At 33.7% G+C, this 17,585-nt stretch overlaps 1 protein-coding gene across 10 annotated transcripts in view; it reads left to right on the plus strand.

Annotated features, from left to right (window-relative positions):
* Positions 1 to 17,585, plus strand: part of DGKB (diacylglycerol kinase beta) — a 750,184-nt gene that overhangs the window by 284,767 nt on the left and 447,832 nt on the right. For all 10 annotated transcript variants that reach the window (XM_040472539.1, XM_040472542.1, XM_040472540.1 and 7 more), the window contains 2 exons: positions 11,200 to 11,285; positions 13,659 to 13,748. In XM_040472539.1, the coding sequence (XP_040328473.1) occupies positions 11,200 to 11,285; positions 13,659 to 13,748 (176 nt within the window). The remainder of the gene's footprint in view (positions 1 to 11,199; positions 11,286 to 13,658; positions 13,749 to 17,585) is intronic.

Genomic DNA, 17,585 nt, shown 5'->3' on the forward strand with positions numbered 1-17,585 from the left:
TAAACTAACAAAATATACATTATGTCAGCAGAGAAAGTAAAGAGAATATACATGGGTAGTGAGTTGTCTGTTCTTTTATATAAGCTGTGCAGGGAAGAAGTCACCGAGTATAGACATGAAGGAGATGAGGGAGCAAGCCATTTGGCCATCTCATAGAAGATCATTTAAAGTAGAGGGAGGACCAAGAAGAAGAGCATCAGGATGGGACAGTATTGACATGCTTGGGGGAGATTAGCAAGATGGCCATGGTGGCTGAACCAGAAAGGATAGAAATAGCATAGGAAAATGTTACTGAGGGGCCAAATCACATACGGTCCTACAGTTATAGTGAGTATAATAATTAGATTTACCCAGGACTCTCCTGGTCTATTCCTGGTTTTCCAACATCCATCCCAATTTAGTATTTGCCCAGGAATTTTGCATTTTTAATTTAAATATTATCATTAATCAGTACATTATAGTAAACTCTGATGATGATGAGTTTGGGAGCTCTACTGTATATCCAGTCTCTGCCAGGTTTTCCTCTAGTAGGGTAAAAGATACGTACCTGTCCAGTGAATGGTGTTCACGCTTCAGTATGTAATCATTACATCTGAAACATTACCAGAAAAAAAAACCCTCTCTTTTCCTGGTCTTTCCCACACACAAAGACAAGCAACAATTTCTTCTGAAGTACAGTATGCAGTGAGTTCAAAAATAAAATTAAATGTTCAGTAAACACCCTGTTGGCTAACTGGTCTACCAGCCCCTTATGCCTTGGCCACTGCCTCCTATCCCCTTGTGAGATGCAAAGGAGAAGAAATGTACCAATCAGCAATGTCAGTGGAAATTGGGGGAAATCATTGGTTAGATGTGTATTACATAAATGTGAAGAAGAGAAGTTGAGCAGCCCTGCCAAGAATTTTAGTGAATAGTTTGAATACTCTTCTTCAGTATTTTCTTTAACTAAATATGTGGTTTGGGGGCACCTGGGTGGTTCAGTCAGTTAAGCGTCAGACTTTGGCTGAGGTCATGATCTCCCATTTCATGGGTTCAAGCCCTGGGTCAAGCTCTGTGCTGTTAGCTCAGAGTTTGGAGTCTGCTTCAGATTCTGTGTCTCCCTCTCTCTCTGTCCCTCCCATGATCATGCCCTGTCTCTCTGTGTCTCTCAAAAATGAATACATGTTAAAAAAAATAAACATATAGTTTATAAATGTTTGTAATAGTTTTCTTATTTTGCAATAAAACTTTTAAACAAAAAGTAGCTAAAAAATCAATACAAATATTAAATGAAAAATCCAGGTCTGAGTTCCTATTTTCTCAGAAATAATTGATTATGAATACATAATTTTTATGGAATACTTACCAATATATACCATCGACAATGGGAGCTCTAGTGATATCATTGACCATATTTAAACTGTAAGCACAAATACACTGTAGAAGCATCAGTATCTGCTTCAAAATTAATAGCTAATTATCTTCTCAAAACAACCATTTAAACTACAGAAAATCTCTTTGCCTATCACTCTTTGAAGCATGACTTTTCATTTAGATCAAATGATTTTTCCATATTAATGTTCATGTACAATTCCACATTTTCTTGTGTGTGTTATAAAGGAAGTTATTAATATTTTGGCTTCATATTTTGGCAGAACTTTAAATGATTAAGCAATGCCTGTGTGAACTATTTTTCCACTTTCCATTTCCTCTTCAGTGTAGTTGGGAGACTCTCTATGGAAACTGCTATTGTCAATATTAAACTTCTAGATGTTAAATAAAGCCCTGTTTATTTTTAAAAGTCTCCTCTCCCTTGGATATTAGGAAATAATTGTATCCAATCTCTACTGTTGCTGCTTCTTATGTAACTGGATACATCCTTCCTGGTTCATCCCTTGAAAATTATATCTTCCTAGAATTTCATATTCAGAACTCTGTTTCATGCATATATGCTTCCTTAACTTTATAATAATAAAATAATGGTGATTTGTTGGGCATAGGTCAGGAATAGGTAGGTCAAAATACAACAAACTTATCACTTGGGCATTTTCTCCATTTGCAGATAAGGAAGCTCATGATCAGACGGTTTAAATAATTTGCTCAAGGTTTTAATCCCAGAAAAGAGAAAATCTTTGTCTGCTGTATTCCATCACGACCCTTTTAACATTTATTGTATGTTCCCTCTTCTTACTTACTTTCTTGATTTTGATCATCAAAATATATTTGGAATGTTTCTGAATATTGCCTTCCATCTCAGATTTCTTTCTCCAGTCCCATATAGATTTGTACAACTTCTAGACAACATTTCCAGGTTAGTATCCTGTAGATGTCTCAAATTTTGCATGTCTAGTATGAAACTATTTTTTCCCCTTTCTCAACCTTGCTCACTGACTTCTATTCCATAATATGATAAATAGCACTGTCCCTTCTCTTCTGACAATGCATTATTTCACACTGTCCAGAATTTCTGATCTAATCACTTTCCTGGTATCCTTTATTCACCCTTCTTCTTATATATTAATCCTTCGCTCACATCCTGTTCCCAGTTCATCAGAGAATTAACTTACCTTGATATAGTCCTCAATTTAAACTGCATCACCTGCTCCCAGAGAACTTTCTACTGTGACCTGAACTGTGTGTTATTTTGTCTGCTTTCTCAACTAAACCAGTCAGATACTGGAGGCAAGGACTCTATCTTGCTTTTCGGTCTCTGGAATCTAACTCAGTTCCTGGCACAGAGTTGTAGTTAATAAATGCATATTAAATAAAGGGATCAATGCAGGTGCTGTGTCATTCATAAAAGTTACTTTTCTCAGTGTATAAATATTCTATTAAACGTAACTCTCTTAGACATTTATAACTATTCTTTTGTATTTGATCCCTGTCAAAGTATTTTTTTCCTCCATAGAAGTTCAGATGTATTTCATAATTCACAATACCTTCTTACTTCACATTCTAAAATTAACTTGGTGGAATGATCTAATGCATATAAAAAACTCATTCTAATTACTACTAATAAAAGCATTAAAATGACAAAATGGATTTGAGTAGATTTGCCAAAAAGACCTAAGCAACCTAATAATTTTTGGTGTTACAATTTAGGAGTTAATTTTAGATAATGTCCTTTCGACCACAGATGATACCTTTGTGCTTTCCAACTGGAAGTATTAGGAATGAATTCTTCCAAGTTAACTTCTTTGAACGATCAGGAAATATGTGTGATTTCTGGCTAAATTAAAACTCTTCATCATATTTTTCTCTTCATTCTTCACTTCAAAATTTTCAGTCTTTTCTACTCATGTTGTAGTCATATAATTATAAACTTAGAAGAAATATTTAAATTACATTTTCAAACATATGCATATATGTTCATAGGCAAACTGTGTGTGTGTATATATTTATGTATATATGTATTTAAACATGGACACATACACACACACACACACACACACACACACACACACATTAGGATTTTGAGGGATGAAGACACACGTACCTGGCCATAAGGTTCATTGCATATTTACAGTACTAAATATAGTTAGATAAATACTGAGTCAAATCACCTACCTCCCATTCTAATGCAGAAAACTCTTAACATGTAGAGATGAGAGGAAATGTCTAAAAAAAGTCTAAAAAAAAAAAAAGGTTGTTTTATGTTCCTCAGCTACTTGGTCCTTAAATACTAATTTATGTTTATATATATTTAAGAAATCCTAAATCAGTTGCTATTTTCTACATACCAGAATAAGTATATTTTAAAGTAAGATCTTTATAGAAGTATTTTATTATACAAATGAAATCATGAATAGTTTCAGTAAAAGGCCAAAACTATTTTAGCTAACTATTTGTTTTTATTCATTGAAAAATGATGTGAGAGAGTTTGATATTTTTAACACACTAATTTTCCAAGAATTATGTCCATTAGTGAAAAAGGAACCGAATGTTTGGACCACATTACAGAGCTGATTGTTTGCTGATTTATCCTCTCTAACTCATTTTATGTGAGGAAGAACATTAAGGTTATTTAATAAGATAACAGAGGTTTCCCAGGAAAAATATTCTCTCATTTTCCGTCTCTCATTATCTCTGTCATTTCTCACTGCCTTTCTCCTGTACTCTTTCTCTCCTTCTCTTGTAAAATACATATGCATAAAATATGTTTTTGATTTTTCCAGAGATAATAAAATTAATGTTTCAGTTCTTAATGGTTCATTGGGATACATGTTTTCTCAAATACTCTGTAAGTTATTTCTGGCTGTGGTGGTAACAGCATTTATACTGGGTTCATCATGAGGAGTTCAAGTTACATTTTGTATGACTATCCCACTTATCTACATGAATGCCCTCTTGGCAAAACAGTATAAATCCATCTTTCATACAGTATCCTTGAAAGACTGGCCAAATTTGTTAAAACAGGTGCATTTGCTAGTTTACCTAACCTTTATATTTTCTTAGTAAAAGAGAATACATAAGATATGAGATGGGAGGACATGGTTATAAGTAGTTTTACTTTAAGCTGAAATGATGGGGGAGGCATATTACAGTTGATGAGTAATCACTTGGAAGCTGACATTATCCAGATCCACAGAAGACACTATATAAGAATGTATTTTGTAGACAAAAATTTTTAACGTTTATTTATTTTTGAGAGACAGAGTGAGACAGACCATGAGTAGGGGAGGGGCAGAGAGAGAAGGAGACACAGAACCCGAAGCAGGCTCCAGGATTCCAGCTGTCAGCAGAGCACAATGGGGGCTTGAACTCACAAACCGTGAGATCATGACCTGAGCAGAAGTCGGATGCTGAACCGACTGAGCCACCCAGGTGCCATGGAATATATTTTGTGAATTGGCAATATACAGTAGAGAGGAGACTTTGGGGAACATAATTGCTTCATGCATAGGTTTTCCAATGTGACTGTGGCAGCAATAATAGTATCCAGTGATACCAAGGTATGTATAGATGCAGTCTGGGTATTAGGAAATGAAGTGGAAGATATCAAACATTATTTTTCTAGACTAGCAATATGGTTTCAAAAACAATAGCAACATCACAATTCAGAAGATTCAATCTGATTTTAGTGAGGCAATTGTGAAGCCATTTAATCTTATAACCATAGAGTAATATTTAACTGTGTACCTGAAGGTATGACTATGAACTGAGCTAAATAATAAGAGATAAGTATGCTTGTTTCTGGCTCAAAATGCCTAAATCAAAATGCAGACCTTTCTTAGGGCAAGCTCTTGATACATTTTTTCTGAGCAAAGAAGAGGAAAAGGAAGAGTTGAGGACATATAACAAAGTCATTTTGGATCCTTCAACCTTGTGTTTCTTTAATGCTAAGAAATATGAATAGTGTGTACTAATGAGAACTCATCCTGCATTATTATGCTGCCAATATTTATGAATCTCATACTGATTTCTTGTAAATATCAAAGAATATAATTTTATAATATATGCATTGTTTAATAGCTATACACATATATTTTCCAAGATTATGGAATCCATATTATAGCTTTTCTTTTCTCTTTTTAAAAAAAGTTTTCCTTGTGTGTGTATTAAATACTGTTGTCAGGTAACTATTAAAACTTCCTCAATCTTCTTTGTCAGTTTTATCCTAAAACTTCTTAGCAATGGAAAGTAGACTTCTAAATCTTAGATGCAATATCTTGATTTGCTTTCAGTGATATTAAGCTTGAAGATCTCACCACCCTTTTTTACAGTGTGTGCTGTAGTGTTGGCTGTTGAGTAAATGTGGTAGGAAAGCAGCCGACACAGAGCTACTAAAGCTGTACATTAATATTAGATCTCCTTCACATGTAGCTATTGCGGCTGAATAGTAACTGTCCTAGGAGAGCACTGATGACCAACCCTGGAAACTCAGCAATTATTAATCCACTTCATAAATCACTTTAAGTTTTAATTTCAGTACATTTCCATAAACGTAACCTAAATAAATTCCGGAGCCACACATGATTACTTGATTGAGAAATATTAATATGTATTAATTCTGCAAGCGGACCTCTGAAATTGGTAGGTGAAAGTATAATGCACAGCACTAAAGTTTCCACAAACACACATTTTTGCAGACACTCCTTATTCCCTCATCCTTCTTATTGTTAGGATGTCATGTGAAGTGGGAGCCTCATATCTGCTGGTCTTTACAGCTTAATGAGTAAAAAGTTAGTGCCCATGCAGGGCCCTGCAGTTTGGTTCTTGCCAAGTCTCTTGGATTTATTTGTTCTCACTCAGACCTGTTTTTCTCTACACGTTCTGGCCGTAATGCCATAAGTAGGCCTCCCTGTAGTTCATCGGCCACAGTTTCAGATTGGAGGTAGGAAAACTTCTCATTGTCCATCCAGGTTTGCTTGGTAGTAAGTTCTCCCTGTGATGATTTTACCAGAACACTGAGGGAGAGGGAGGGGTGGAAATAAAGGCATGACACTCTGACCTATAAAACATATACACTACTTTTAATGAAGGGAAAATTATTGAATCAGTAATAACCTGTGGATAGTACAATATAATTTACATATACATATTGTTTGTTTCTTAAGACAGCCCAATGAAGCAAATGTTATTAACTTCATTTTAAAGAAAGGAAACTGAGGCTCAGAATGATTAAATAATTTTCCAAGGCCACTATTCAGTGAATGAGTGAAATAAGGAATGAATGAATCTCTAGGGAAAACAGCATGGATTGAGTGGAATAAGAGGCTGAGATAGAGAGGTCAATTTTTCAATCCATTTAGCAATCTATTTACAGAGAGTAAGCTGGTCTGACAGTCACATGGGGTTTATGTTTGGGGGTAGGATGCTGCTGAAGAACCAATGATGACAATTTTAAAAGAAACAAGAATGAATAACAGATGAAACATCATCATGGAGTAGAAGAACAATGGTGAGTCAAATGGATGGTTAGGCTTTCACCAGAAACAATTAGCTCTACAGTAAACTTTTCATCTGCCAGCATATTTTGAAAAACTTTTCTACGCTTCAGTGAGTCAATGTTTGAAAATTTAGGAGATAAACAAATTAATAGGGTATATTATGGCAAAAACTGATTTAGGGAGTATTAAAAATAGAAATTTTGTTCAATAATTATTAAAGGAATTGAAAAAATTATATAAAAAAGAAAGAGATAAAGACTCACCAGAAATTGGATAGTTTATATGCAAGTGCTACCTTCCAGAAATTGTACAGATGCTTCCAAAAAAATGAAAATGAAGGCATATTCTAGAACTAATTTTATGAGTTATGAATAATTTTGACAAAAATTAGACAGAGAGGGTAGGAGGAAGAAAAATAGTAAGTCTGTTTTGATGAATATAGATTCAAAATGTCTAAGGAAAACATTAGCAAACTAAATCCAGTTCTCTACAAAATAGTAATAAACAATATCCAATTTGGGTATATAAAGTACTGTAAGGGTATTTTAATAATGCAAAAATACCTAATGTGTATCCCTACATTACTGATTAAATGAGATCAACCATATCAATATCTCAAAAGATGCAGAAAAAATTTAAACATTTACTCATAATAAAAAACCCCTACTATAACAGGAATAGAAGGAAATTTTATGAACCTTATAAAAGGTGTCATTCAAAAAAGAAGAAAATAAGAAAATCTGTACAAAAACATCATATTAAGTGGGGGAAAATACAGAAATATTCCGCTTAAATTTAGGAAAAAAAATGTGGGTGTTCTCTATGAATATCCCAGTTCAGCGATATATTAGAGCTCTGGACAGCTTGAAAAGAAATAACAATTAGAAAGATTGGAGGTCACTAATAGTACCATTATTATCAGCATATCATACAATTATTTATATAGAAATCCAAGTGAATCTACAAAATATAGGCAATAGAAACCACACGAGTAATGTGGCTCTTTGCAAGATCAAAATATAAAAGTTAAATATATTTTCTTATACCAGCAACAAAACATCAGTAATAAACTACTTTAGTAATATTTAGTATACCAACACAAACTATAAAACAACCAAGAATAAACCTAATAACACATATGCAAGACCTGGAAGCAGAAAATTAAAAGCTTTATTGAAGGACACTAAGCAATATCTAAAATAAATCAAACATGCTGTATCATGGATGAGGAAACTTCACTACATTATACAAACGTTAATTCTCCCAAAATTGATCTATAGGCTGAATGTTACTTTGTTCAAAATCATAATTCGTTTTGTTTGTTATTTTGTGTGTGTGGAATAGGACAAGTTAACTTTAAAATGTATATAGAAAAGCAAAGAAGGGATAATAGCCTAGATTCTTTACACTCTATGAGATACAGACTTATTATAAAATTACTTAAGGAATTAAAAGAATGTGGTACTGGTTGAGGGATGGACAAATTTATGAATAAAATAAAACAGTTCAAAAAGAAATGTACTCATGTATAGGAATCTGATTTATGGTGGAGCTAGGAAGTGGAATTATTCAATAAATAAAAAGAACAAAGAAGAGAGAAAAATTGGTGCACAAGAGCCACAAGGAAAGATAGAGGGAAGGAAGGGAGAAAGAAAGAGACAAAAAGAAAGAGATGATGGAGGGAGGGAGAAAGGGAGAGAACAGGAAGTGAATAAAGGGATCCCTACCTCGTACCACCACAAAGAATCGTCAAAAGCAAAACTGAAATTTGAAAAAAGATTATATATGAATTATCTTCAGACCTCCAAGTAAGCAAACTTTTGTTACACAATATAGGCCAAAGGGCTAACCACTTATGAAAAGATTGATGAATTTGAATGCATTAAAATCTTGTGTATTAAAATACACATTAAAGTAAAAAAAAAAAAACAACTTATAGAAGATAGTTGCAAAAAAAAGCATTAAAATTAAGAACAATTAAAGACTTTTTTTTACAAATCAACAAGAGACAAAGGAGTAAAGAAATAAAAGTCATGAATAACCATTTCACAAAAGAGGAAATGCATGAAATTAAGAAGTGTGACATTATAAGTGTTAGAATGGGTTCAGCCAAATTTTATCTATACTGTGAGTGGATGCATGCACTGGTAAGACTTCTTTGGGAAACTAGAGTTGCATATAAGTGTATCCTACTCTGAAAGTAGCAACTGTCCACGAAACCTAGGAATATGTCCAGTACAGTTTTTGTAAGAACATAAATGAGCCAATCCAAATGTCCACTGACGTGGATTTCAAAAGGTACATTCACCTAAATGATATTTACCAATAGAAATTAAATAATTTCAACTATACATGGAGATAACTTCAGCTATCACATGAATGAATCTTAGTAATAATGCTACGTGGAAAAAGCAAAAAGTGAACAATATGTTGTCTGTGGCATGCACATAATGACTAAGAATTCAGAATAGTGCTCACCTTTGTGTATGAGGAAGAAAGACCACAGAGGTCTATGTAAGTTATTAGGAATGTTCTTCCCTTGGGGTGGGCAATTAGTACATAGGTGCTTAAATTATGCATAATATTATGCTATACATAATATGAGCAAACAAATGGGAAATAGTCTCTAAGAAAATATTGCAACATGTCTAACATTATATCCACAATATAATACCTAAGAAAATACTTGGAAGTTTCATGTTCTAAATATTAATGGCTCTAATTATCCGATGGTGGGGTTTTAGTAAATTTTTATACATTTCTATTATATTTACGCACTGTTTGTATTACTTTAACAAACTGTTTTTGTAGTAATGCTAATTTGAATGAGACACAGCATTCATAATATGTGGAGTTCATAAGATAATAATAAAAGACAACTCAGTGGAAAAGATGACGAGGGTTTGCAGATGCAGTCCACAGAAGAGATCACACAAGTGTAAACCTACAGAAATATGCTCAATCCACTAGCAAGCAGGGATATGTGATTTGACAATAATAGCATAATTCTATTTTTCACTATTACTAAAGAAATATCCTCAAGTTGTTTACCTACAGTGTTTTGAAGTTGAAGGAAATCGATATTTACATCTTTCATAGCGGGAGCTGTTCAGAGAGTAATATGATGGTATACTGGAACATTTCTCTTCTAGAAGATTAGCCTTCCAAAACATGCACATTTTCACATAAACGTACTTCAAATAGTATTAAGTATAATACCTATTTTTTGTATTAGTGAAACACTAGAAATAGTTTAAAAGTACAAGAAGGGAAATGGTTTATTTGATCATAGAGTGTAGACCTTATATAATGCATTCACTTATTATAAATCATGATGCAACCCTATATGAGCTGACATGGCAGGATCTCTTGCACATTTTTAAATAAAAAATGGACGCAAATACATTAACAGGATGTATAGCATAATCCCATTCACGTTAAAAATATGTGAATAATAATGCTCATATGTGTACATTCACATATGTAAATATATAGAAAAATTTCCTGGAGGATTGAATATTATATTACTACCAGTTGGTTACCCCTGGGTAAGGGAGATAAACAGACACATTCCACATATTTCTGTCTTGTTTCAGTTATTTATTTATTTATTTTTGTTGCAAGAAAATAGGCATATACAATTGTATAACTGCCTGCGATACCTGCCTTTTTAGCTTTCCCCAAGGTGGGTTTCTTTAACAAGCAGATGCTCTTTGCATTACCAACAGAAGCTATGGTCATGTATTGCAGCCCACCCAGCAATTTGGCTTGAGTGTTCCCAGTAGCAAACACAGAGGGCCGTGTCAATAGCCGAGGGGAAGCCTCCTATTTGCAAATTCTAAGTCAAAGGAAACAGAACCCCAAAAGCAATGTGATCGATTTCTTCCAGTGGTGGAAAGGCTGAAAACTCTCAAAAATATATTTGCTGGCATAATAGTTATATTTATATAATGATTCAAAAGAGCATTTTTGATTAATGAAAATTATTGATTTAAATACTATAATGTTTGTCACTTTGGATTATTTGTGAGTTGCAGATCAAATATGAGAGGATATTTTAATAAAAATTATAATGTCTTAGTTTTGTTTTTGTAAACTTAAGAGTTGATGAATCTAGAATATACAATTAAAATATGTGTAAATCGAGATGTTCTTTTATTTTAGAATTTTATTCTAGTTATTGAATATTTTTCAATAAGATCATTGATGTTATCTGACAGTTTTCATAAACTAAAAATGTCTGTCATTAGACAAAATGGTAAGAATACAAAACTTAACAAGTCCTAATTTTAAAGTATCAATCATGTGCCATTACATGCTTATTTTTCAGGTTAAACTTTTTCCGTGATGTTCCTGATTTCAGAGTGTTAGCCTGTGGTGGAGATGGAACCGTGGGATGGATTTTGGACTGCATAGGTAATGAAGACACATATTTAATGCACTGGGGTGAGACTGGCAACCGAAAATTCTTTATATTTTTTTTATGTTATTTAATGCATTGATATCTCTGAGTGCTACGGTGGTATAATCGGACATCTGGCATGTTGCACGTTATTTACTGGCTTAATGTATTTTCTACATTTAGAAATTTTAATTGGTAAAATAATTTGCAATTTCTATATAGAAATCCTTCTTTTTTAAATCCATTTCTCTTGGAATTTCCTAAATCCTCAGAGCTATTTTCAAATCAGGCTTTACAAATTCCATTTCTTTCTTTGCCCCGAAGAGGGAGCCAAAGAGCATCTTAGCATTTGTGATAAAATGTGTGCAAAATAGATGTACTTATTTCATTGAAGCATGGAGCCTTGAAACCTTACCCTCTGTTTACATTCATATCACATGCATCAATCATTATTATTACCATAGCTATTTTTTATTTATCATGAACTGTCTCATAGACCTTGTGCTAATATTTTTACCCCATCCATCCTCATTCTCACAACTTTTTGACATAATATTGATAATCCCATTTTATAGAGAGAGGCTTTAATATATGGAGAAGTTAAATAATTAGAACAACGTTTTAAGAGCTGTGAATTGATAGACCTAGGATTCGAGCTCACGTGTAACCTTATTTTATATTGCTTCTCTATTTAAACTTTTAAAACATTTTTTTTTAAACAAGCAAACAAAGCAGATACATGACTGAGGATCAAAAGCAGACATGAATCCCAAAAGCTTGATGGTTCAGAAAAATTATCTAGTTTTTCAGAGACAGTCAGATGTCACAACTCATTACAAGTCAGTAAAATGATCATGTACCAGCCTTTAACAGGAAATAAATGCCAAACAAATATCCATTTCTTTAGTTCTCATTTCAGCTACTGCATTGAACAATTCTTTGTTAAAAACGGTCCCTTCACCAAAGGGAAATAGTTGGTTCAAAAGAAGTTTTGCTGTCTATGTAAATTGAAGCAAACTTTGATTTAGTTAATGCAGGTGAAAATATTCTATCTTTTCATACACACAAAAGTATTCAAATTAAAGGTGAATGCATGTTGTCAATACACTTTTGGTAAACATCTTATGACTTTAGTCCATTTTTTTTTTTAATTTTTTTCAACGTTTTTTATTTTATTTTTGGGACAGAGAGAGACAGAGCATGAACGGGGGAGGGGCAGAGAGAGAGGGAGACACAGAATCGGAAGCAGGCTCCAGGCTCCGAGCCATCAGCCCAGAGCCTGACGCGGGGCTCGAACTCACGGACCGCGAGATCGTGACCTGGCTGAAGTCGGATGCTTAACCGACTGCGCCACCCAGGCGCCCCTAGTCCATTTTTTTTTTTTTTTTTAAGAAACACTGAAAACTGTGTTCTTGGGCCTTTCAATAAAAGATGTAAATAGTATAATGTGCATTATCTAAGGAGAAAATCAGAATTCACAAACTGCAGAAATTAGAGCTGCTTGAATAGAGCCGGAGATCTTGTAAGAATGTTAGTGAAAACAGTACGATATTGTGAGTTTGTTTTAGCCTCCCAAATCTAAGCCTCACTGACTACACTGGGGCATATCCATCCCTAAATAATCTGTTGTCTCCACACTCTTCACACAGACACATACTCACTTTGAGGGCTAAGCAGGTAGAAAAAATAAAGAAAAGTAATATATGTTTGTGAGAGTCATCAAAGGCATATGATGGTTTACACAAAACTATGTGGAATTTTGATGGCAGAGATCTTTACTGTTCTGAACCCAAAGCACTATGTTCTGTAAACCTTAATCTCAAAGAACCCTGCTGATCTCAGAATTACCCAGTTCTTATGTTGTTTACTCTGACCCAAAGCAGCACCATGGGTAGGAACAACACAGTGAAACACTTTTAACATTTTGCTAGCTTCTAGAGTTTGATTTTTTGAAACATTTTATTCCTTAAAGTGAAATATACCTAGAGTTGGTGTGCAGAAGGACTTTTTACAGAAATGCTCACCTCCACTCTGATGATAGCCCTCTAGTATATTCCTATGATGCATATACCTGAATCCTTGAGAATTTCAATGATGTTAAATCAAACCCACCATAATTTTTAACTGAGTTAAAATTTTAAAACGCTTTATTCGGGCATAAGTCCTGAAAATTCCCACCACTTCGTAAATTATGGTATTTGTTTGTGTTTCATAAAGTGCTGTAAATACACACAAATTAATCTTAATTTATAATTGTATATAGCTATAAAACATCACTTTTCCTGCTTGTAAGTACCTAGTGGGAAGCCTCATGCCAAGCTGTCTTATTTACTGTTTTTCCATCTGTGATGAAAATTTTATTTTATCTTAATTTTTCTATTCCACAGAAAAGGCTAATGTTGTCAAGCATCCTCCAGTTGCTATTCTGCCTCTTGGGACCGGCAATGACTTAGCAAGATGCCTGCGATGGGGAGGAGGTAAAACATAACACAATAATGAAAATCTTAAAAAACAGAAATACAGTGTAGAACATCCCCCCCCCCTTAAAAAAAACACCTAAGCCCATCATTTTTTATATGTGATAACAGCCGTGTGAAGTTAGTAAATATAATTGCTATGAGAGACACAGTATCTAGTTTTGAACAATAATTTAGGGTAAGGGAACAAATAATGGACCAATCGCTAGACTGTGCTGGGCTTTAATCTGATACCAATTATAGACTTTATGGGGCATGGCAAGTTTCTAAACCTGATTGGTTTGGGGTTTCTAACTTAAGAAATGAGATAAGCATGGGTTAACTTTAAAGTAATGTTCAGATTTTTAATCTCTGAGTTGTGTAGCAAAATCACAAACAAAGGAAAAAAATTGAAAGCCTAATGAATGATTTGTCCAGGAATGAATACATTAAATAATACTTACTTTTTGAGACCCGCTTTATACCAGGCAGTGTGTTCTGTACTTGGGATACAACGTTAGTAATAGAAAACAAGATCTACCTTCAAAGGGGCCTTGAATTCTAGCAGCATGTAAAGTCATATGTAAATTTTGAGACTTCCTACTAACAAGCAAACCTATAACCAACAGAACAAAAGGCCTCATGGAGGAAATGAAAAGATAACATAGGGAGAACCCTAATTGGTGGATAATGACAGCCATATAGAACTGAGGGTAGACTTTATAGGGAAGAAAGAATCTCAATTTCAGAGACCCAGAAGGAGAAAGGGACTTGATACACTCAAGGAATTCAAAGTGCAATATTGTGTATGAAATAGGATAAGGGGGGAATATTTCAAAAGGTCTTAAAATAATTTGAAGTATCATTAATAGGCTCTACTTACCTGAAGATGACAAAGAAAATAAAACCAGATTTTGCTAAAAAAGCCAGAATTTAAATCTAATTTTATCTTCTAAATTCACTTAGAAAAGTTTAAAAAGTGTCTGCTAAAACAGTGTGAATCAAAAGCCCTTGCTTAGCTTGTTAAAAATACAGTGGCCTGACCTCACCCCAAATATGCTGAATGGAAATCTCTGGGGGTGACCTAGGCAGATGATTTTCTTTTTAAACAAACTCCATAAGTGACTCTGATTTACAATAAAAATTTGAGAACAATTGTTCTGTGAGTATTTGGCCTACTGGTAAACTCTAAGTCATGTGTATATTATGTATATGTATATGTATATGTATATGTATATGTATATGTATATGTATATGTCAGAATTGGAGACTAAGTTAAAAACTCGGTATATTATATATTTGTAAGTTTCATTAGGGATATAATTTAGTAAAAGGATAGCATGAAACACTGAATTAAATCTCATAGAATCTACAGACCAACAGACAGATAGAATGAACCATTACTTATAAGATGCTAGTGTTTGCCAGCACTTACACATGCATATTGATTAAAAGGAAGAGAATCACACATGTGGCTTCTTGTGTATTCTTTCAAAAAATATTTTTGATGTTTGAAAATTAATGATTTTGTTTAGATTCCAAACTTATAAATGCCTTCAATCTCAAAATCAAATAGAAGTTACATTTGGAACATTTTCTAATGATTTTCTTATGAAACAGTTTTAAATATTATTATCAGTGGTCAAAGACACATGAATTGTAGATATGGAATATATGGAGTATATGTCAAAGCTCTGAAAGACTCAAACATATTTAGAGAATAATGGGGGGAAAGTATCCAGCTAGATGGTCAGGAACACCTCTCTGAGGAAGTAACATTTAAACTGGATTTAAAATATATGGAAGGAGAATTAGCCTCCTAAACTGTAAGGGCTGAAGGAAGGCTGATGTGACTCTTGAATCAGTCGAGAGACAGTGGATAGCAATGGAGTGGGGGAGATTGGAGAGATAATCAAGAGCCAAAATAATGCTGGGGCTTGGTGGTCTTGTTAAGAATTTTATTAGATTGAATTTGAAGCACAAAGTGAAACTTGGAAAGAGTTTCAAAAGCAGCGTAACACAATGACATTTATGTTTTCGAAAATAGGTTAATTGAGGGTGATAACATAAACTTAAGAAGAAATTGTGAAAATGTAGACAATCACAGTTTTCCAAACAAGAACCTGTACTATAGTTTTCATAATTAGAGAATAAAAGGACTGGACCAGGGTGATGATAAAGCAAATGAAGACAAGTAGACAAACTGGAGTTGTGTTTTCAGGGAAGGACTGATAGAACCTGCCAGTGGAGTGGATAGGAGCTTTGTGGAAGGCAAGGTATTAAGGGAAACAGCAAGATGCCTAAGTGGAGTGATTAGGAAAATAGAGATACCATTTGGTAAAGCAACATGCTCTGAAGTGTGATTATTTCTCACCAGGTGTGTAGCTAACTTCGAGCAAGTAAGTTGCTTAACAACTGTGTACTTCCGATTCCTCATCAGATTTGAAAAAATGGTAGTGTCTGCCTTGTGGGTTCTGATATCAAGCTGTCAAATTGTTTGCCTAATGTTTGTTCTGAGTACTTTAGGTAGTTGTAGTAATTATCATCATGCCTAGCATTTGGGAAAGAAAATAATCACTTGGTTAATTATTGGTTAACTTTTGGTCACTGTAATATGTTGACTTTAAGCTTATTGTTTGATAAGAATATATTTGGGAAAATGTAACACTGGAAGAATGTAGGAGGTCCTAGGGCATTTGAAAATACTTAGTTTACATTCTCTGCAGTTTTTCTGGCAATAATTAGTCTAACAAAAATTTAACATTATGGCAGGGAAAATGTCTCGTGAGAGTGAGGGGTAAGAGAGTTTTAGACGGGGCACACACTTACAAATATATGTTATCGCTTTCCTTTATGTGACTTTCCTTTATAAAAATTTCTATGATTATTTTTTTTTAAATTTAAAAAAAGTTTTATTCATTTATTTTGAGAGAGAGACAGAAAGTGTGAGGGGCAGAGTGTGAAGAAGAGAGAGAATCTCAAACTGGCTCAGTGCTGTCAGCATAGAGTCTGATGCGGGGCTCGATTCCATGACCGTGGGATCATGATCTCAGCCAAAATCAAGAGTCAGACAACCAACAGCCCCCCAGTAACCCCTGTGGCTTTTCAGATACACTTGGTCATAACATTGCATCATTAAATGGAAAATAAATATTAATTATGCTTTTATTTTGTTTCTTAGCCTAGAGGGATTATACGTTTTAAATCAAAATAATGGAAGTAAAATAACATCATTCTTTTCTAGAAATAGGCTTTTACTTATATGTTTAGTGATTTTGATAAGTATTTTTTAAAAAAAAATATGACCTTCTTGAGTTTTGGAATCCTGTTTATAGTTACACATCATTATTTAACAAGCTTGTTCATAGATAAACAGAAACAAGTAGGGTGTAGACACTTGTTAAATTGGGGACTACAATTTGGAATTCTTCACCTTTGAAAATTAGCTCTCAACTGCAGATGTTGTGATTCTCAAAATAGATTTACTGCCTATCTCTTTCCATTTTTATTTGGCTAGAAGGTTGATTGGCATTAGACTTTTTCATGCTTATCCATAAAAACTTTGAGAAAATATCTAATGGTAAAGATTTTAAGGTGAACAACACTACTAGAATCTAGCTCTAATAGTTAAATTTCACTAAATCCATTTCTACTTTGTTCTCTCCTGGTCAGTTGCTCTTCCTACATTTTTCCAGCATTATATTGAGCCATGCTGCTGTTAACCTGAGATGTAGCTGAGGACAAGCTTAATATTTTATTTAAAGCATTATTATTTATCCATGTATCTGCTGAATATATGTAATACAAAATATATATTATATTATATTATATTATATTATATTATATTATATTATATTA

The sequence above is a fragment of the Herpailurus yagouaroundi genome, unplaced genomic scaffold (genome assembly GCF_014898765.1).
Source record: "Herpailurus yagouaroundi ecotype Mexico unplaced genomic scaffold, PumYag 100, whole genome shotgun sequence".
Lineage (NCBI taxonomy): Eukaryota > Metazoa > Chordata > Mammalia > Carnivora > Felidae > Herpailurus > Herpailurus yagouaroundi.